The 22502-nt window shown below is 32.5% G+C and overlaps 1 protein-coding gene across 10 annotated transcripts in view; it reads right to left on the bottom strand.

Annotated features, from left to right (window-relative positions):
• Positions 1-22502, bottom strand: part of LOC124364831 (serine/threonine-protein kinase MARK2-like) — a 146258-nt gene that overhangs the window by 27435 nt on the left and 96321 nt on the right. For 3 of the 10 annotated variants that reach the window (XR_006922663.1, XR_006922662.1, XR_006922661.1), the window contains exons 8-16: positions 21813-22033; positions 19719-19784; positions 17990-18089; positions 15830-15957; positions 14470-14680; positions 9640-9669; positions 5128-5335; positions 2447-2621; positions 819-929 (exon numbers count right to left, since the gene is read on the bottom strand). Coding sequence is in view for 1 of the 10 variants with exons in the window: in XM_046820607.1 (XP_046676563.1) it covers positions 819-929; positions 2447-2546; positions 5153-5335; positions 9640-9669; positions 14470-14680; positions 15830-15957; positions 17990-18089; positions 21813-22033 (1084 nt within the window). In the remaining 9 variants the exon portion in view is untranslated. The remainder of the gene's footprint in view (positions 1-818; positions 930-2446; positions 2622-5127; positions 5336-9639; positions 9670-14469; positions 14681-15829; positions 15958-17989; positions 18090-19718; positions 19785-21812; positions 22034-22502) is intronic. The other 7 variants (XR_006922665.1, XR_006922664.1, XR_006922669.1 and 4 more) reach the window with 7 other exon arrangements.

The following is a 22502-nucleotide window of genomic DNA, read 5'->3' as shown; positions in this document are numbered from 1 at the left end:
CAGGAGGGATATACATCAACGTTATTTTTAGCTAACATTTCTTGGAGGAAAGCACAATACTGTTCTGCCATACTGAGATATTACAACTGAGTTTGAGTAATTTCTAAGAATCTCGATTGTTTTCCAGGGCAGGTGTCTTTTAGTGCAATCCTGAGGCCTTTCATTGTCTAAGGACGAAATATGGACTCCTTTCTACATACCTGAAGCTAAGAATAGTTCAGACCAACAGTTAATTATCAGGGGATTGTTCACAAAAGAAAAAGAATTAAATGTTTCCTCACAACAAAATTATGTGGACTGATAAACAAAAACAACAACCTATTTCGAAAAATCCAAAACAAATTTATATGTTTACTGGATTATGAATTGTTATTAGGTCATCCAAGAGTCCCAAGAAAAATATCCGCAATTGTTTGGAAATCTCCTTTTTCTATTTCTAAAACATAATAGCTTATTTTTCTGGAGTTACAGTCACAAAATTGAGGCAGGAACGGTAGCAATACAATTCAAATTTTCTCTATTCTTCGGACTTTATTAACAAAAATTATAATCTCCTTCCCAATATAAAAAATGGCCGGCCAAAAATGTTATTTTGTAGCAGTAAATATAACTATTTGAAAAAATAAACAAAATTGGAACAGCAAGACTGAAAGGAGTTGTCGATCAATAACAATTACGGCTATGCCAAAAAATTGATACTTTCATTTATGCGCTGACTTGTCACACTACTCTTGTACATCACTGTCAAGAAACAAATCTAGGCGGCAAAGTGAACGAGTGTAGGCAATGCGAGCAGGCGGGCGGAGTGGGGGAGATACCTTTGTCGGAGAGGATCGAGAGAGGGGTCGAGTTCGTGTGGGGGCCGGCCCGAGGAGGTGGAGATTGACGCAGACTTGATGTGTCCCTTGGCCGCTCGGGTGTCCAGCGCACTGTTACAGCACACATTACCAGCCGATCTCACCTTGCCCTATCACTACACATACTATCTTTCCAGCACAGCACTTACATTGTTTCCACAACGCTGGAACTTCATTCAGTGGAATAGTAACCATTCATGAATTACCTAACTCACTATGAATTGGCATTAAATAACTGTTAAGTAACAAGGTCATACTAAAACCAAAGTTTTCATTTGATTGATATCATTGCAGATTATTACAGTAATTAATGAATTAACTGCAAGTGAGCAAAGTACAGTAAACACAATGTTTTATTCCCAATCTACCTCACTGCCCCATCAATGTGAACGTTACATGACTCTATTTTAATCACATTGTGATAATCATCATAAATACAGGAAAAAACTACTCAACCATTCCCCAAGACATAATTATTTGAAATAAAAAAAATGCACTTCACAATGAAACGTAAAACAACAATGGAAACATATATTATGCATGATTTTAAACCATTGCAAGCATGGTTTCAGAATTTAGAAAATGGCTTCATGTACAAGCGTTTGGCCATTATCAGAAAGATAATTAAAAATATCTGTTTAAACCTATATCGTGCAAAAAATCTAACTTCGCTCAAAGCTTCATAAATCACAGTCACAAATGTTGTTATGCTCCACACATGCCAAAAATATAGTTTAATAGATACACTTTACGAATCTTACAATATTTTCAAATTTAAAATGTTGAGTTTCATTGTATTTAACATGAAAGAAGCCCTAATATAATTAACACTCCATGTGATAGCAGGGAGACTATAATGTGAGGGGCATTACAAGCTTACATAGTTGTTGTGATTACACTACGCACCATATATACCCACAGAGTCAGCATATAATAACCTACTCACAGCCACTATCCACTAGGTTTTACTGTTCTGTATTTGTAAAATTAGCTTTGTAAGACTAAACCAAGATCAGATGGACTGACGGACATGATTACTATTGATGTAATTAAACATTGATCGATCGATCCCTTATTTCCATTGAAAGGAAGGCGAAATGGAATGGAAAATACCTTTTTATGTTTGACACATGGTAGCGGGAACTCATTTTCACATTGAATAGAATAGTACAAATAATAAGATAGAACAATTTTGTTACTTACACCGTAGATAATAAAGCTTTTTAATTCTGTTTATTCCATTATCAAGTAAAACATGGCAACTGTGCCAGCAGTCTCAACAAATCAGTTTGACAATATCAGCAGACTCTGTAGAGATCAATAGACTCTGTATAAATCAACAGTCTCTGTAGAGATCAATAACACTATTCAAATCAGTTTCAGAGGCTTTACAACGACCATGTCTTACACATTCCAAAAATATCGAACATATTTCATTGATCATATCTCCGTCATCAATTCATTGTAAACATTCCTGTCTAACGAATTAATAGATTTCTAGAGATATCCAACTGTTTCCAGCGCACTAGCCTCTAAACTCCCTCACTTTCAACAGTCCAGACTACAGACTTCCTAAGCTAGAGCTGTACCTGGGCGTGTCTCCAGCCGTGTTGGTCTTTTCGTTGCTGCTGGCCTTGGCCTCGTAGCTGATGGTGGAGCGTCGGCCCACAGACCCGCCGGGGGCGAGCACTCGGTTGCCTCCCTGCATCGTGTTGGACTTGGTCACACGTGGCTTGCCCGGGCTCGCTCCGTCTGTCGGTCCCACTGCGTACACACGACACAATGACAACACAATCGCTACATTCATTACATTTTTATAGTTTACTCATAAGATTTGAAACCTTTGTGTCGTAATTAAAATACACAAACATATTACTTTTTTTAGTAGTGCGCATTATTACAGAAAACTACCATTTGAAAACTATGTGTCTGTGAATCTTTAATGTTCCCCCTCTGCTCTGAATCGCTGCTACAAACAACGTGGCACAAAGTTTATATTTCCCCAGATTTTCAATAAAGTATCTTATATTATTTAATAGGAGAAGCAGCAAAGCCTCTTAAGAAGGCAGGAATACTTTATGAGGATAGCTAAAAGCATAACCTGCTTGTCTACTAGTGAACGGAAACAAAAGTAATAAGAAGCTATTTTAACACAAAATATTTGTGACTACATAACGAAGATTGTATAAAAACAAGGTTTAAATTACTCTTATTGTCAAAACATGTTTGATTATATAGAATTCTAGACACAAAATATTTTATATGTTTATGGCAAGACAATTTCAACCTCAGTACAGTCAAATTCTAAACATAAGTTTTGTTAATATTGAATCATGACACCTGTAACAGGCATTGTTTATTAAATGCCTGTTACAGGGAGTGCCGATGGCCGAGCGGTCTAAGTCGTTGGACTTTGGGTCTGAGTTAGAGATAACGCAGGTTCAAATCCTGTCTGTGACCATTGTACTTTTTATCAGTACCATTGGCCTTGTACTGTATCGACTCTCCCCCTTATTCTGTTTGATAAGATCCTCGCACAGGCCAGTGGCCCATGAAGGCGGACAGAATAAGGCTTAATCAGTTGAAAAGTAATTGAGAGTATGTAAAATATGTGAGAAATGATTATGGTTTTAGTAAATTATTGGATTTGAAATACTCTGATGTGGTGTTTCTAGTTTGATCACTTTCCATTACTAGTATTGTAGAGAAGTTATAGCATGACCGGTGACTTCGAGATGCGCTGTAGGCAAAGACGGAACTAAAGTGGTGGGGGGTGGAGCGGCTCAGTCTGTTGCCGTATTTAGCCTTGTGAACTTTGGTCACCAGTCTTCTATACGTGCCGCCCAAAAAACATTCGCTTGTGCCAATTCACGAGTTGTAATACAATTTGTGAATTAATTGCGTTGTGCTCATTACGTTTTAAGTAAAGAGTTTGTGATGGATCATAATGTAAAAAGTAAAATTGGAGGTAGAAAGGTTATACACGGCCAAGCAAGAGAAGTGATTGCAAATGTTTACCATTTTATGAAACGGGAAGCAGAAACCAACACACTTATAAATTTGAAGAAAGTTCAACAGCGTGTCGTAGAGGCAACTGGAATTTCTGAAAGTTTTGTAGTGTACAATTGTATCTACTATCGTAAATCCTGAAGCTTACACGGTTAGTATATGATAAATTGAATTTTAATGGCTAACAAAGCGTAACAATTACAATTCTGAACTGTTGTCGTCGTTGGAGATCAAGAATAATATAAATTCCTACCCGTTCCCAATTTATGAGAACCCTTTCTTACCACCAGGTATCTCTACTGCGAACTCATTAAGAAGGGTGAGCTATGAACACAATTTCGGCAGAACATAGTCATTGTTAAGATCACGTACATCCGGTCCCAAGATTTTCTGTATTGAATTCCCCATCATAAAAGTCCGTCGCCGTAACTACAAAAGAGTCTAGAAATGTTCAAATATTCTCAAGGTCTCCTATACTAAATTGCTCATCATAAAAGACCACCGTGGTAAGAACATAAGGGTTTAGAAATGTTGGCAAACACTACAATATTCGGCTCCCGCCATCACTATGAGCCGGGAGCCGAAAACTCTCAATAGGGGTAGTAGCACCGTATTCACTCCCCTACTCTAGATTGTGCCCCCACGCGCTCACCTCCTCCACTCCTTACGCGCATCCCACCGGTCATGCTATAACTTCCCTACTATAACAATTGTTGTGGTAAAAACTAAAGTATCTGTATGGTATGGAATTATTGACTGACTGTATATTATTTATGTTTTTTTTTTTTTTTTTTTTTTTTTTTTTTTTTTTTTTAGGAGAGGCCGATATTTTAATACTTATGGTTTGTTTTTACAATATATTATTAGATATTACACAGTTCAATTTCATTTTTGTGAATTATTTGCTTTTGTGACCGGTTGTTAGATTACCAAACAGGCAATTATATCACCCTATTGGTATCAATGAGTACCAATTGATCCAATGATTACTTAAGTATTGATTGATCCAATGATTGATTTACAGACAGATAAAAATTACACATTCAATTAACTTTCTCTTAGGTGTTACTCTCAAAAGCTAGGTATGATGTACAGTCAGAGACTAGACATTATTCTGTTTAAAAACTAAAGTGTTAGAATGCACATATAGGAGAACGTACAGTATTGCCAACAATTTAACCCCGTTTTTTAAAATTTAGCTGAGCACAAACCATATTTTTAAATAATTTGACACAACCCACTAAAAAGACCTCAGACTTACTCGTGTCTAAGACAGGCAGGTTGGCATTCTTGGTCGGACCCGCGCGAGTTGAGACGCGCAGTGTTCTCCTTGATGGTGGCCGAATCTACTGTGTTCTGGCGCTTAAAGTTGCTGGCAGTGGCTGTACCCCCACCGGTGCCGCCACCACCACCCCCGCCGCTGTGGTTGTGGTTGGTCACATTGGCAGTACCTCCCGCCGGCACACCACCTTCACACATAATACACCACATGCTCTCAAATCTCTAACCATACACAGTGAACACATTTATTACGTTTATATTCTCACAAATTTCAATGAATATTGCCAAAGAAAATAAATTAAATGTAACTATTTGGTGTTGCTATTACACCACATGTAATTGCTGTTACTAACAATAAAATGAAACTGTATTAAAATTTGTTAATGTAATTTTCCTGCCTTGTCCCTTTTAGATTTGTACATTAGCAAATTTGATAAAATAAATTATTCTGATAACAAATATTTTTATAGACTATTAAATACATCATCCAAATAAATAAAATTAATATTTTTACTCGTGATGGTCAGAGTCTAAACTTTCAAATCTCAAATCCAATTCTGAATCCTAAAATACATCTGACTGTCAAATTTTGCGTTAGAGTTGAATTAAGTCATTACTAAACCAATTTCTGCTGTTATTAAACCTTTGGAGACTGCCTGATAACATAAAAAGTAACCGAATACTACTTGATTCTAGAGGGTTTTACCGACATTTAGAAAAATGACTACATTTTACAACCAAGTTACATCTTCTTTGATCATTTATTAGATTATAAAATGGCTTCCAGAAAATATGCCATTTACCTGATAATAGCATAGATGCATATTTGTATTACTTATAATAATTTTAAACTTAAATTATTTTCAAACATTTTAAACTCACATTAAAAAATGATAAAATACATCCATATATTATTATAGAGAGAGGTTCTCAACCTTTTTGAACCTTTAACCTCCTTTTTGTGTCAATTGATTAATATATTTTTCTGTCATGAATGTGACTTCTGTTCAATAATTAATTCTCCTATTAACAACAAATCGGATCACGACAGAAAATTCGATTGTTGAATCTCTATAATAAATTCTCGAACCTGAATCATTTCTTTAGATTCGTTGGATTTGAGATTTGATTTTGACACATCACTAATTTGCACAATAAACTTTTAAAAATCATTATTAAATTAATAATGTAATATTTACAAATTCACATTGTTGTGAATACTGAAAGCATTCCATGTTTTAATTCTCTTCAAATAAATTAGAATATGAGTATTAGAATACTATTATTTCATTAAAGTAATTATAAAACTTAAAAAGTGAATCCAAATATTGTTAACAAACTTCAAAACAAAGCAAAAAGTATGTACTTCTGATAAAAATCACAGCAAACTCTTTCATTAATAAGCTTTTAAGACAAAACTTATTAGTAATGCTGGGTGTCTGTCCAAAAAATTAAAATACACAAGTATTCATTTTTCGAAGGCTTGTCAACGTGGTTTTGTGTTGTCCATCCGACCTTATATAACGTATAAAAAATGGAATGGTTACAAAATTTAACTAACTTCTTTTGGAGCAAAACATATAGATCCATAATACTGTTACCTTAACTGAAGCCTAATTTGCAGATCATTACAAATCATTCTAAGCACGATGAGGAGAATTTTAGACAGTTTTGTACTTGAGTAATTTTCTACAGTCCTTAGAGAAATAGGTCGGTTTTATACAATGAAAACATTTTACAATAAACTGGGATGCCACAAATTTTTGCTTATGCAAATATTTCCCCATTTACTTGACATTCACCTAACCAATATAAAAATACTTGGATACAGAGAATTCTGATACAACAAACACTTTAAAAAATTATTTAAAAAATTTAATAGTTTTTTGATAGAACAATCACAACTTTGTAATTAATTTCATAGAAATGATCTGTTTGTGATTCGTTACCACGCTCACATATTCTAGTAGCGCAAGGCATATTGAATCTCTTAAAAGCCGATTTAAATTTATATGTATGGATTTTAACAGTGGCACACGAGGCTTCCGCTTGAAATTAAGCTCTCAAATCCATATTTTGGTGCAGGTGTTAATAACAATCTCAGATATGCTACTATTACAGAGTTCTCCCATGATAGATCGGTGTTTATAAGACTTGTACACAGACCGATTCTGCTGCAATTCACCTGTTTTTACTACATTATGGTTCCAATCGTAATTGTTCCATTTTCAAAAACCATTAGTACTCAAACAATGAGCATTGTCAGATCTTTATACTATGGACCCATACACAGATGAAGAGCTATCATCTCACTCATAACTATTCATTCAAAGTTTATTTTACGAGAAATATTCTCTCGGTATTTGATTTATTTTTTAATGTCTAACATAAAGTTCAATCTAAAATATGTTTTTACAGGAACAAATATTTGATGTGAACTGTAGGTGCGGGGATCATCATCGACTGAACAAATGGTCCGATCATTCTTTTTGAGATTCTCCAAATTTATTATATGAAATTCCATTTGACAGACACCCAGCTGAAGACGTGATAAATAATAAGCGAAGGGACAATACAGTTATTTCCAGTATACAACATGTTAGCCGAGTGAAGTGAACTACACTGCTGACTGTTATTTCTTCTAGATCTGCGTTCCACTTCCCAGCTGAAGAGACCAAGTACCAGAAAGCTGTTAATTTACGACTGAAGAGGACGTTAAGACGTTAACCATGCACCGGGGAGTGGGAGGAGATATATACATGAGACAAGCACCACTGTTAGTGAGGGGGGGCAGGGAGGGGCACTGGTCGTGAACCATGCTACTAGGTGTTAGTGCTGCTAGTTCATTTAACGGGGAACAGGGGCACATGGTGCACAAGTAACATTAATTTATTTCTAGTTGAAAAAAAAATTAAAACTATTTGACTTTAAAAGAAAAGCTTGAACACTTAACTCAAAACAACAAGCTATATGGATTCTATTTTAAAAACTACAAGGATTTTTCAACCAATTAATAGAGTTGAAGGATGCTTATTTGTTAATATTTATTTATATGTATGTAATCATTTTCTTATACAAAATTGCATCACTGATTTAACTCCAATAAGGTTGAAAATATTAATATTCTATTATGGAAACAAAACAAAACAGGACTAGAATTTTCTCCTTCAACACAAAACAAAGGATTACATCTCTCTAATGAACATACATCACATTTTGGTATACGAGTTTATTCTACATTATTAACGATAATCTCAATAATATTGCTAATTATGTTTTGTTATAAAATACTGTTTTTTAAAATCCATTTTAATTATTGATAACTGTAATGTGGTAAGAGAAATTAAAAACAGTATTGAGGAAAATATATACTTTTTTGTGTTTAGAAATGTTTAATCATTAGTATATAGAAAGCATGATTGCTAAAAAAAAATTAATGACTGAAATTAAACATTATTAACATTATTAACATGGCCTAAAAAAGTTGGTATTACAAAGTACACTGAACATGGAAGGGTTAAGAATAAATTACCCGATTAATTTAAAATGATGTTAGTAAACCCTATAATTAGTTTTGTATAGCATATATTCTGCATATGTCTTCTTCGGTATTCATTATTCTATAAATAAACACCTTAGTTATTCACTTTCTACAGCATGTTAATTTGTTTGAATCTACCCAGAGAAAAGCCACTTTGTGTTTGCATTGTTAAAAACCAATGAGAGTTTGCTGCATTTTAATCAAAAAATTAATAATATATCAGGTATTTTATCACTAAATTACAATGGTTTTATTTTTCATTATATAATATTCGTTTTCACTAAAATTATAAAACTTGAAAAAACATCATTTATGTTACAGTGAACGTACTTTAAATTTATATTAATTTTAGAATTGGCCTTTAATAAATAATAAATACATGTTATGGGTTTGAATAAAACGTTTGTTTTAAAGTGATTATGACTTAAACCAAAATATAAATTAACTACAACAATGAAAATAACTCTAAATATTATTATACTATTTAAAATTGTATTAATTTCCCATAACTCATCATGACTTAGTAACAGTTTTTCCATATTGGAAATGTTCTACCATTTATAAAAATATTTTATTATTGCGATTTAGTCTGTAATATTCATTTAGCCATAATATGATGAATCAGCATAACACAATTATGTGGTTACAGCTGATTGTTTAATTTATCTAAGATTGAAAATAAAAAATGTCCTCTACTAATAAGTACTGTTTTAATTACAAAACTATTAAAGATACAAAAATTACAGATTTTTTTAAAGATTTTTTCTTACTAAATTCTAATAAAAGTAAGTAAACATTTACCAATCAATATATTCCACATGTATCCTTTTTCAGGTGTAATTCACCAATTTATTCTATCTCTAACTTGTTTGAAAATTGTAGAATTTATGACACATTAACTGTAAATTTATTAATGGTTATAAAAAAGCAACCAAAAGAAAAGAAACTCACCTAGCAGGCTAAGCAGCCGCCTATTTTGCACTGAACAAAATAAAACAAATAAGTAAGGGTAAACACAGCCAACTCCCAATTAACGCATTGCTTCACGGTGCTATTGCTCAATAGGAGGACTCAGGAAGCATGTGACAGATTTCCTCCCACCCGACCACCTTCAACAGTCTAAATCTGGATATACACTGTATATACATATTTTTTTTGAGACCAATTATTTTCTTAAAGACTACCAAAATTTAAACTCGAAAGTGTGTATGAAATAATTTAATTTAAAAAATAGATAGAAAATGTTTAACTGCGCAATAAGTAAAATGTTGCCATTATTCTGTAACAGAAAAAAATCAGTAACACTATGTTTCAAGATCTGCAATTTGTTCTCTTCCTCGGATGGTTTAACTAACCTAACACATGAAATCTACGTTAAAATGAGCAAACCAAAGCTTTATGACACAACCAACATGTTGTATATTAACTGTATGCACATTATTAATCTTCAAGAGGTACACTTGATAAAAAAACATGAATTATTACCAACCGAACAGGAGAATACAGGTCACAACAGGTCTGCACGCAACAACCAATCACTGACAACTGACCAGTGACCAATGAAAAATGGCCAGGATTGTCAAGACAGAAACAAGTTGAAGTTTTTTGTATTAGTTCATTTCAGATGAACTTCTTAAAACTAAACAGTGACTCTGCATGTATTACTCTCTACTATGTTGATTCTTTAGGTTTACTTTTTAGTTTGTTTCCCAGTATTGACAACCAAAATGGCCTTATTGGGATCTTTTGGTACGAATATTGGGATGAAGATGACCTCATTAAAAAAAAACATCAAGGCTTCATATATGAAATGATCAGACCCCTCAGTAAACCTTCAATTGAAAATAGGCTGTTTTAGTAACCAATACTGAAAAACGAGTTAAAAATTAATCAGAACGGATCAAAGCAGAACAGATATTTATGATAAAACAGAACCAAGTAAAGTAAAAATGTCTCATTTTACCAGACGAAGTTAGGGCTAAGAAGCCGTCTCTAACACCACCTGGAGACCAATGACTTAAAGGTGACTTCCGAACCACTACCAATGGCCGGGTAGGTCCTTTATTAAGTGCGTAGTATCATAGAGTTAACACACACTGACTTCGATGTGTCACAAGTTTTGGTACGATTTCTTTATTTTAACCAAGATTTTAGTTGTGTTATGTTACTTATCCACCTGAAAAAGAAATCAGATTGCAGATCTCAGAACGTAGTGTTACTGATTAGTCACATCACTGAACAATGGCAAATGTCCAAAAAATCCAGTTACCTTCAACATCCTCCATCGTCAAAAATAAACCGAAAAAAATAAATAAACCTTTACTGTTAAATAAAAGTATTTTCAGTTACGATTTTTAAACTCAAAGAATTAGGGAATTATTTAAAATCTCTGTGCCTGGAATGTTCTATTTTATTTATTGGTATAATGCGAATTGTTATATTTAAATGTACAATTTTAAGATATAATTAATTGATAGTAATTGATGAAGTAATTCCAAATGTTTTCCAAATTATCTGCTGCTTGTTGTGACGGTCGGCTTGTTGTGATTAGTCAATATACTTTCAACACCTGACTCAATGTGCCGTCATACATTTCCTTCCACATAAGCTTCAATGTTTGGGAACTGTAAGTGGGGGAAGGTCGGGGGTTGTTGTCATTAGAATACAATTTGTTATAGCCGTGCGAACACTTTTATAATAACAACCCATCCCCTGACAAGTTATCACTGCCTTCTTCAAAAACGATATATTAATTTATAGCTTAACTTACCAACGGAATTCACTTTATCAGCATTCAATTTTGTCCTTCAGCAAACTCACACTACACTTTAGCTTTTACTCAGTTTTCACCAATGTAATGATTAAAAAATGGTAAAGTTTTAAAATAAACATTAGTACTGAATCCAAGGCCAAAACTTACATCACGGATATAAATTTTCTGGATCTTAAAACATGTCAAAATGTAGAATAAATGTGCTTAAAAAGGACCTTAAATATAAAATGACTAGAAATAGCGGTCGTATGTTATAGGCATCGGCAGACTGTAGAGTCTGTGAGAGATAGTGCAGCCTCGAATCCTGCTTATATCTCCCTTACCAGAGGTCTCCCATCTGATCCTGCCTTTGAGGAATAGGAAGGAAGAGGGAACACTCTCCAAATAAGCTGATATCTAACTATAAAAGCCTTACTTGGAGGCTAATTTTAGTAATTAAATTGTTGTCAATTATTTAGCTTTAGATATCACGTGATGATCATCAGTAAAATGAAGAAAATAATCCACGAAATCCAAGTTTACTGTACGTCTATGCAGCAGATAATTAATCATTACCTAAGAAATGATCAAATAAGTTGCAAAATTATCCATGAATTTACGAATAAAAAAAAAAAACACAGTATTTGCAAACAAAGCAAAAAAACTACATACACATAAAAAAAGATCAAAGGGTTTTAGACGAACAACACAAGTGCAGTTGACTGAAGGGGCAGGGGGGCAGGAGACCGAACATACTTCCTGCGTTCAGCGTGCGCTACCTGGGAGTTGGTTGCCACAAATACATGCACAAGACAGATGTACACAACTTATCAACAAGCATCTAGGGGAAGCATAACCATCCACAACAAATTTCAGGTGCTTTCACAGGGGCGGACGGGGGTTTACATAAACCGGCTAGTTATGTACAAACAATTTATCTCATTTAAGTGACTACTAGTAGGACTTTGAGACAAGAATGTCAATCGAGACAAAATCACAAGGGACTTAAATCACAGAAAAACGATTTTCCAGTTGATCTTAAGAAACGAATGATATTTGAGAATGTGTCAAAACACATAACATTTTACAGGTCAACATCACACAAAAATCAAAATACTAAAATATAACACAAACAACAAAACAATTAGGGATCAAACATGTTGAACAGGTTGACTTGTTAACAAAAATCTTGGTAAAATTTGACTATCATTTATGTTTTCTAATTCACACCTGCCAAAACATTGTAATGTTTTGACGACTTGTCAATTGGAAAACTTCAATGATAATCGTAACACTCACCGAGAATGCATTAGAACTGACGTTTGTGAAATTTGTTGCATGGTGTCTATAAAATATAAAATTTAAAGCTAAATCTCTATACATCTTGAGTGCACAAAGAATAATTGATGAATTATTTTAAACCACTAAATTGGTAAAATATTATTAAAATTAAATAAGATGAAATGTTTCACCACCAAGTATTTTTGTGCACTTATTTTGGAATTTATGTACTAACCTAAAAACATAACAGTAATATTTTTCATGCTAATATTCATTTTTCATTAAGTATTCTATACAGCCTCATGCGAGGAGACGAGCCTTGTCAATAATGCCTTGATTATTCTATTTTAAATAATGATTTGTTATGTGTTCCATTTTAAAACTGCTATTGGCTTAAGCCAATTAAAGTTAATTTTATTAATTGATTTAATTTAAGAAGTTTTTAATGTTTTAATTATATTGAATTAAAAGACAACAATTAATTCTTCTAAATTAACTTATTTGGCAGAGAGGTTTTTAAATTTATGAACTGAACATTTATTGTTTATCCACTTACAACTTCAAAATATCTATGACTCAAACACTACAATAAAATAAAAACATAAAACAAGACTCAAGGCAATATATTGGAAAGGGAGTTTATCAACATGAAAGACCACTAAATATGAATAGGGAACTAATATTACTTTGATATATATCACATTCAACTAATCTAATTAATGTATCATCATTCAACGGATTGGTGCAACAAGAAAGAAAAGGGGTACAATTAACATAAAAATCAAAGTAGAACCAAGATGAATGCCTACGTAAATTTGGCCTGAAGTGAAAAACTTCCGTACCACAATTTAAATTTCTTTTACCAAAATTTAAATATGTGAATTAAAGATAATTAGAAAGACAAAAAATGCCATGATTAAATTTGGTGGAATTTATTTTGAATGTTTTGCAATTAAATACAATATATAAATTAATTTGTTTACTTCTTTACTATATGGATGGTTTGTATTTTTAATATTGGAGCGACAAGTTATTACAATAAAATACAGCCAAGAATGACGTATGTTAAATAGTTTAATATACAGTAAAAATGTTACAATTGGAAAAACTTATAAGTCGTAAAGGATAGTGGTTTTGTTAATAACTTAAAATGTAGCAAAGAAGTGTTGTTAATCAAGCCAAATCTACAGAAGCATACATCGTAAGCCAAAACAGTAGAGGGGGAGAGGAGCTTTTATCACCTTTACTCAACCACAGCCCAAGGTCAAGGTCAAGGCAGTCTGAGCAGATACTAGTCAAATACTGAATGGGCAAGAAAAACTAATGAATACGTTTAATTAACAACGTTAAGCAATTTCAATGATAAAATTGACTAGAAAATCAGCTCAGTCTGTGAAAAATGCAAAATTTACCGAGACCTTTATACAATTTAAGGGATTTGGTAGAAGCATTAAATATAAATAGATATTTTTGTATAAATAATTTTCTGAGTAAGTTCTTAGGCCTAACTATAGTAAAGGTAGCAACTCACAGGATACAACATTTCAATGCGTTTTCTGAAAAGTGTTAAAAAATATCTACGATTCACAGTCATGTTTGAAATTAATTACGTAATTTTGTACTGATAAAAATAGTCGAAATGGTAAATTGACAAACTGTTCTGCGAGCTACAACGTGCATGCATGTTTGTATCCTGGAGCCGCCTGTGATGGGTGGGGGAGGGGAGGGTGGGGAGGGAGAGTGCGCACCCCCGTTGGCCGGCTGAGTCGACTCACGCAGGGTCTCCCCGCCACTACTAGCTCGCCGGCTGGGTTTCGCGTTGGTAGCACTGATGGAACGGTGGACACCACGGTGGCTCGGCGACTGTGCATTTGAAGTGGTGGTACTGGTGGTACCACCGCCTGGTGCCATGTTGCGTAGAGAAAGTGAACTGCCAGACCGTGATCCATCACTCTCGGGCTACAACAACACAGCAGACACTGATCAGACTGATACCTTAGAGATTACAAACACTGCAGCCTACTGACATTTACATTTACTTTTCAAACTTATTCAAAGTGGCCAATACTTTCCAAACTTTTTAATGCCAAGACATTTATGTTTTGAACTCTAATGCAATAGTGATCTAATGTTCACTAAGCAGAAATTCGACATTTGCCAAATGGAGAGTAAATGACATTGGTGTTAAATGTTTATATAGCTAGCAGAATATGCACAGAAAACTGGTAACCTCAGCTCAAATGATTACAGAAAAAAATTTACATAAATGTTGCAATTTTAACAAGAGCAGGCCACAGGGCTTTTTAACTCTCTTAAGACCACATGAATACTCACTGGAACAAAAAGAACACCACCAGAACTTTTTAAACAACTAAAATATACCTAAACGTAAGTTAAATTAAAAAAAATTTAATTCAGGATTTTTCAGTCCCATTAAGTTTTAATTTAAAAAAAAAAACAGGTTGTCAGAATAATTTGTAATATTCCTTGCTGTTAACATTGTAAACCACATTTTATGAAACTTGGAGTTCTTACACTACCATCTATGTATATTTTATGTTTTGTTGTTTGTGAAAAGTAATATAGGTAGTTTTCAGGATCATACTGCTCTACATAACCATGACACATGGAACAGACATCAATCAATCAATCATATTTTTATTGCTTTCAAACAATTTTACATTGCATTTGCAAACGTCAATAAATAAAGCTAAATATCCTTCAGTTTGCAATTCTAAGATTCATTCATTGCACGCATACAAACATTAAATTATATTCTCCCTCTCATTCAAACATAGGCAAATCAATGATAGGTGTACATACAGCTTGACCCAGAAGAGCTTTCAGTATCTGGTTATTAAATTTTACAATTTTTTACCATATAACATTCAGGTTCTATCTTTGAACTTATTCAAGCAATGTATTAAAAAAATATTATTTACAGTATCTACAGTGTAGAAGAATTTTTAGGCTTAAATGACTATGTATAAAAATAATGTGGCCTAACGTAAAATCTTTTGACCTTTGTAAAATAATGTGACCGACAAATAAAGCTTGAAGATTGATTGAATTACTAGATATAAATAATTATATAACAAAAGAACTCACATCTGTTGATTTCCGTCCCAACAGCAGGTACGTTGCGAAGACATCATCGTACTTAGCTTGTGCTAAGCTGTCTTCAATTTCTGTTCTACTGTAACCCATTCCGACTAGGGCTTCTATAACAGGAAAACCTGCAATTACTAACCATTACTCCGTGTGACCATAGAGAAAAATAAAACAACAACAATAAGATTCAAATAATTTAAAATTGAACAAAATAAATTCTTTATAATGACACTGTGGTATTCACTATCCAGGTACAGCTTATCTTTAAAACACACAAATAAAAATTATGTATTATTCTCTAACTTTCCTTTTTGAAAAATATTTTAATTCAGTGGTATCTTACACTGACTTGACAATGTAGTAATATGAAAAGCAATAATTTAAAAATATTGTTTTTAACTTTTACTGATTGTAATGAAATATCAATAATGTAATAATTGAATTATGATTTTCATTAAAAAAAAGAAAATGGAACAAGAAGTAAAAAAGAACTTGTGAATACCTAAAACAAAAGATACTGAAAGACAATTACAAACATAACCATGTTAAGATTTAACACACTAATTCCATGTGTGCGTATTGTAAATAGCAAATTTTATTGTATGAAGCAAAAGTGGTTGTTTTTGGTGCACAATTAATTGTGTTCTATGAACAATGTGAAACCGAGGTTGGAAATACAATAGAGCCCCAAAAGATACTTTTGCTCCGTGCCGTGAACAAATTTTTGATCATAAAAGATACCAAGTTAAAACTTAGAAGTCTTATAAAATGTTTATTACATAATATCTCAACGTAGTCATATTCATTAAAACCAGCTGTTATTTACTTGTGCGAAAACAATAATAGATTTGGAAGTTAGCATATTGAAAAACTTAATAGTGCACCAGACTATTTTTTATATCCCTGTTATAAGAGAAGAAAAAACAGCCACATTATGGACTAACTTAGGTATAAAGGAAAACAGCTGTTATTTGCGCAGTATGACCAAAAGGAATGAATGATTGTCATCATTATGAAATGAACTAGTGAAATAGAAGAGTTAAACACAGGTTATACATTACAATTACGTTTTAAAAAGTGACTTGAAGATCCCAACACTAGATTTCTTACTCATACAATGGCTTATATATATATTTTACGTAAGATTATTTAAAAATTAGATTTTATATTTGACCTCTACGCTAACACTTTGTTTAAGAAAGTGATTTGAACATTGTCGTCTTCACAGTAGTCCAATTAATGTTATAGGTAATATTGAATAATTATAAGTCGGGTTAAGTAGATCAAGTGACAGCATAATCCTAAATCATAACCTATTTTGGGCCATGATTAAAAATTAACTTCATGAACTCAATTTTACTATTCTATGATGAGTACGAAACAGCAACTATAAAATCGACTTCCTGACAGTCTGAATTGCGTTAATCGCAAAACAAATAATAATTATTATAAAAATATGAAATGATACTTTATTCCCTTAAAACTCACAAGCAACCATCAGAGATCTAAATGAATGTTATATCAGTGTCAAGTAATTATGTACACGACCCTTACAGTCGCTTTAGCTAGTTAATTCACAGTAGTATAGCTTGATTTATGAGTCTGACAGTCAGTTTTAAGTGTTTCAAGCTATACAAATTATAATTTGTTATTTTTAACCTTTTCAATAACCTCAAGTTTCGATCTCTACATTAAAATTTCTGTTATGATTTCTATATTTGAGGACATAGACACAATACATAGATAACTATCGTTCAACATAATTAGATAGATAACTATCATTCAACATAATATTCTATCTAAATATTCGCTTACAGATTTAAAACCATGTCAAATGTAAGCATTTGAAAAATATTTATGTATTACAATATACTATAAGATTTTAAAGAAAGTATCATATAAAACTTATAAATGATCCTGAATCGATGCTTTAAAACTAGAATTTCTATTCGTACGTACAAGCTTTTAAATAAAAATATGTATTAATATACGATACTTATATAAAAATTCATTTTTGGCTTAGAAGTTTCGCTCAGCCAAAATTAACTTCATATAGGTACACATAGATTACATGTGAGATTATGGAAGCTGTACTATATTGAACGCTATCTCAATGTAATATATTTTTCAGCAATAAAATAGTTGAATACAACGCACCTATCCTTTTGAGGTCCTTGAAATCAGGTTCTGGTTCTAAGTAAGGTTTTAGTTCATCATCCTCATAGCCCATGTTCATCCATTTGTCTTTCATAATGTTCTGGAACAAACAGGAATGTGAGAATAACATTACAACAAACAAAACGCTTGCCTTACCGTCTTATATCTAAACAAAATAGTGTTTGATTAACTACGTCTATCTGTCATTGTTCGCTAAATAATCCAATATATTTGTTTAGAAGCAGATGGTAATTTTTTCTCACTAAAACAAATAGATGATATGTTGATAAAATGTACAAAAATTTTAAATTTCAACACTATCATGTCCAATTATTTTATAAAATCTGCTTGTGACTGATTGACAAACATTTTATTGGTTTATATTACTTCATCATAAACACGTTTATTTAACCATCTTATACACCACTAATGCATTGGCACTGAAAGCTGAAATCTAGCAAGTACATATTGCAACTCTATGCAATTAATTTAAATAAATAAATGTCTACAATACCGATGATAATTTCTAATTTTAAAACACAAATTGGCAAATAAAAACTTTATTGCTCAAGCATTGGACAATTAAAACAATATTCAACAATATACAGGATTGTTCATCACCCATGGCATAAACTATGATCAATTAATTTCTTGATACTAAAACATTAAACCATACCTGGCAAAATAAAGTACAACATGTACAATTGGAGTTGATATTATTTGCACAAGTAGAGATATATTAGTTTTGTTTATGTGCCAGGTTAAAAACACCAAGTTACAAACAAATTTCTTCGTGTACGCTCACCATTACAGATAAACCTGATTTTAATGCCTGATAACAAATTATTTCATATTGTTAACCATTTAAGTACGTTTTGGTTTCTCAGTACTGATAAGAATTCAAGTATTGGTTAAACTTTACATACGATACCATTTCCAAACCAGTTGTTACGATTACAGCAAAACACACAGTTGCTTCTTGTATAAATCAACCAACAAATTTACAAAAAGACAGATTGTGAATAAAGTTTTAGAGTGAACAACGGAAGAGAATGTAATGAGTGATAACCAACCGATGGAATGTAACAGAACTGACAGCAACTAGCACCTAAATGACACCTTACAATTCTGGTGATAACAACTCGTACATCAAACAGGTCCATAAACTCTAGCACTCGTTAACTATCACAATGAAGAGCATGCTTTCATACAATCCTATTTACACAAGTTTTAAGTAACATTCTACACTTATGTTCGTTCACACAAAAGGATCACGACTTTCCACCAGTACTAATATTCATTGTGAATTCTAACAAAGCAAAACAGACAAAAAAATTTAGTGAATATTTCTAAATAGAAATTCCTTCACATAGCATTATTAAATTACAAATTTACTTGTGTAAGACCGTAAACTTAAAGGTTCAAGAAATGTACATGTGTATATATGGACAGTAGACAAAATGTAACATCTTTCAAAGTGAAATAGAGTAAATGATTTTATCGATAGCACATTACATGATAATTCTCTGTAACCAACCTAAATTTTGGTTTAGTAGAGCAAAGCGTCTAGGTAATGAAACATTGTAAAGTAAGAAAGCAAAGCGTGTATAACCACAGCAGAATGTACATAGGAACACTTCACATTTCGAGACAACCGAAACTAACCCTACCAAGTCTGACATAGCCATAGCTTAAAACAAGGTTTGCTTTAAAGAAGAAGATACTTTACATATGGTTCCGGTGGTTTGGCGGTATCTGTTTCACCAGGTTTCGGCAGAGCCTTGTTAGACGACCCCTGCAATGGACAGATACCTCTTACTACTTACCACTGTAACTATACTGTGCTATAGTATTAGAGTACGGTACTTACTTCCAAGCGGAATAGAATACCAACATTCTCTTGGTGAGATACTCCCGTCAGACTAATGGTGGCAATTGAAATGTACAGTGTTTTAACGACTGGATTTGTAACAATATAATATTGCACTGCAGTAAATATATATATATAGAACCAAGCAAAATTATAAAAAATTTAACAAAGCTTATTAAACTACAATGCACCATGCTGCATAAGGACAGAAAGCCGCATTCAAGAACCAATAGAGTGCTGGTGGATTCTTTGGTTAGATATCTTATTGATAATTAAAAGCGCGAATTAGATTAAGAAAAGAGCTTAATATTTCAAACAAATAACTAGCTTAACAGTAATGTAAGTTAACCAAACTCTCAGCCTAACACTGTTAGTCAGTTAAGCATTACTCTTTCTTAGATAATAAGATACCTAAAAAAGTTTACCACCCTGACTTTTTTAAACACAATATTTACTGCCCAAGTATCCAATACAATATTCCTTTAAAAATAAATCAGTTTAGAAGAAATGATGAGATAGAAAAGATAGCTTACAAGACGTTCAAGGTAGTGATGTTCAAGCCCAGAATTTCCTAATCTCAAATCCAATTCCAAATCTTAAAAAAATTAATTCTTAATTCACAAATTTCAAATCCTTACGGCTTTTAAGGCCTATATTTGATTTTAATAAAATCATCACCAAATCAATTAAAATTTTTTTTTAACCTTTAGAGATCATCTGATAGGACAAAAAGTAATCCATGAATCCATTGGCAAAGGTTCAGGGAATCCTTTTAAGGAAAAAACAAACTGATAACTAAACATAAGTTATGTTAAATCATAGTTTAATTAGTAAATTTTATTATCTATGTACAATTTTTTAATACACAAAGTATGACAAAAAACATGTTTGATCAGTATTTTGTATACTGTCATTCAGCTATCGTAATAAATTATTGTTCATTTGATTTTCTATCTGCGATTTATCACACAAAGTGCAAACAAAAACAAGTTTTAGCAATTGGTAATTTGTGTACTGCCAAATGGCTGCAGTTCACAAATAAACATTCTCTGATACACAAACATGAAATATAAAAATGTTGAGTTAAATATTATTAACAAAATAATTAAATTTCCTTGATATCTCCAATATTTTCATCTACCGCTACGAATTAGTAACGTTCACAAAACAAAGAATTAGGATTGGGTGTTTCCGTTTCTTTTTGCGTTCTTGGAGTGGTAGAACACGAATGTGACCATTAGTGACACGATGAATAAAAACAGACTCAATTGTTGAATTTTGTCAATAGATTCTCAAATCAAATTTTTTTTAAGATTCAGTGGATTTTAGATTTGGCTTTGACACATCACTAAGAGATAGATCACTTGCTGAAGAAGTTATAAACTAAAAATTATATTTCTCCATGAAAATTAAGGACTGATTTTTGTTTAAAAGCAATAAAACATGAAAAAGCATAACTATGAACCTTTACTCAGATTTTTTGAACCATAGAAAAACAAAATCTTGGCAAAACTACAGGCAAGAACTACAAATCAAAGTTCTCTTAAAAAGCTTCAAAATAAAACTAGGATTTGTACTATGGGAAGATTTTACAACTGATTAATAAAAATAAAATACTATTGGATATCAGGCATCACTAATACATTTGCAATAAAACCTTAGTATGACTTAATAATAGATGTTATTAGATATTATAAAGTGTTCAACTACAGGGAAATGTTGCAGTGATTTCAAATTATACGATGCATCTAAAATATGGAGAATAATACAAATTAGGTTACCATTACGAGGATATGACCCATCTATGTACACTAAACTCTCCAATAACATTACATTTGACAAAAATTAAATTTCCATATAAAAGAGATCTGAAGCAACAAAAATTTCTCCTGAGTGTTAGAAAAGAACTGATTGAGATGAACAACTCTTTGACAATGACCGGTGAGAACTTACTTCTAAAGAAGCTCGCTTGGCAGGGTTTAGGACGAGGAATTTCTTGAGCAGGTTTTCACAGTCGGTTGACATGTAGAATGGAATTCTGTACTTCCCCCTCAACACCCGTTCTCTCAGCTCGCGTAGCGTCGAGCCATCAAACGGTAACGAACCACTGACTAATGTATATAAAATTACACCGAGTGACCACACATCCACTTCTGGTCCATCGTACTTTTTTCCTGAAACACAAGTTTAGTATTCTTTTAGTTAGAAAACAAGCAGAAGTCACTGCTTAAGTTTAAGAAAAAAATACATACATTTTGTTTCATACTTTCTAGTAATCAACCTACAGTAACTCACTAGTTAGTAATGAAAATCAATTGCAGACAGACAACTTCCGAATAGATCTCAGAAGAGTTTAGGAACTTAAATCCTGTAATCCAGTAATTTTCAGATTACTATTTTTGTAGAAAAAAGTACAATGTGTTTTGAAACTTTCATTGAGGAATCGCACGTTATCCTAACCTATTTTAAAAATATAATGTCTGGCAGCAAGGTTTTACGAAGGTCACTCTGAAAGTTATAATTTACTGGCAGACAGTGCATACATCAATAATCTTATTCCGATTGTCCAATATGTCCAAGAGACTACCAGTGCCTGACAGTAATTTGGGTTTTTCAATGTACTTCAAGAGATTATTTTCGTGT

The sequence above is a fragment of the Homalodisca vitripennis genome, chromosome 6 (assembly GCF_021130785.1).
Source record: "Homalodisca vitripennis isolate AUS2020 chromosome 6, UT_GWSS_2.1, whole genome shotgun sequence".
NCBI lineage: Eukaryota > Metazoa > Arthropoda > Insecta > Hemiptera > Cicadellidae > Homalodisca > Homalodisca vitripennis.
The sequence above is the reverse complement of the archived record's forward strand: the minus strand, read 5'-3'. Positions and strand labels throughout refer to the sequence as shown.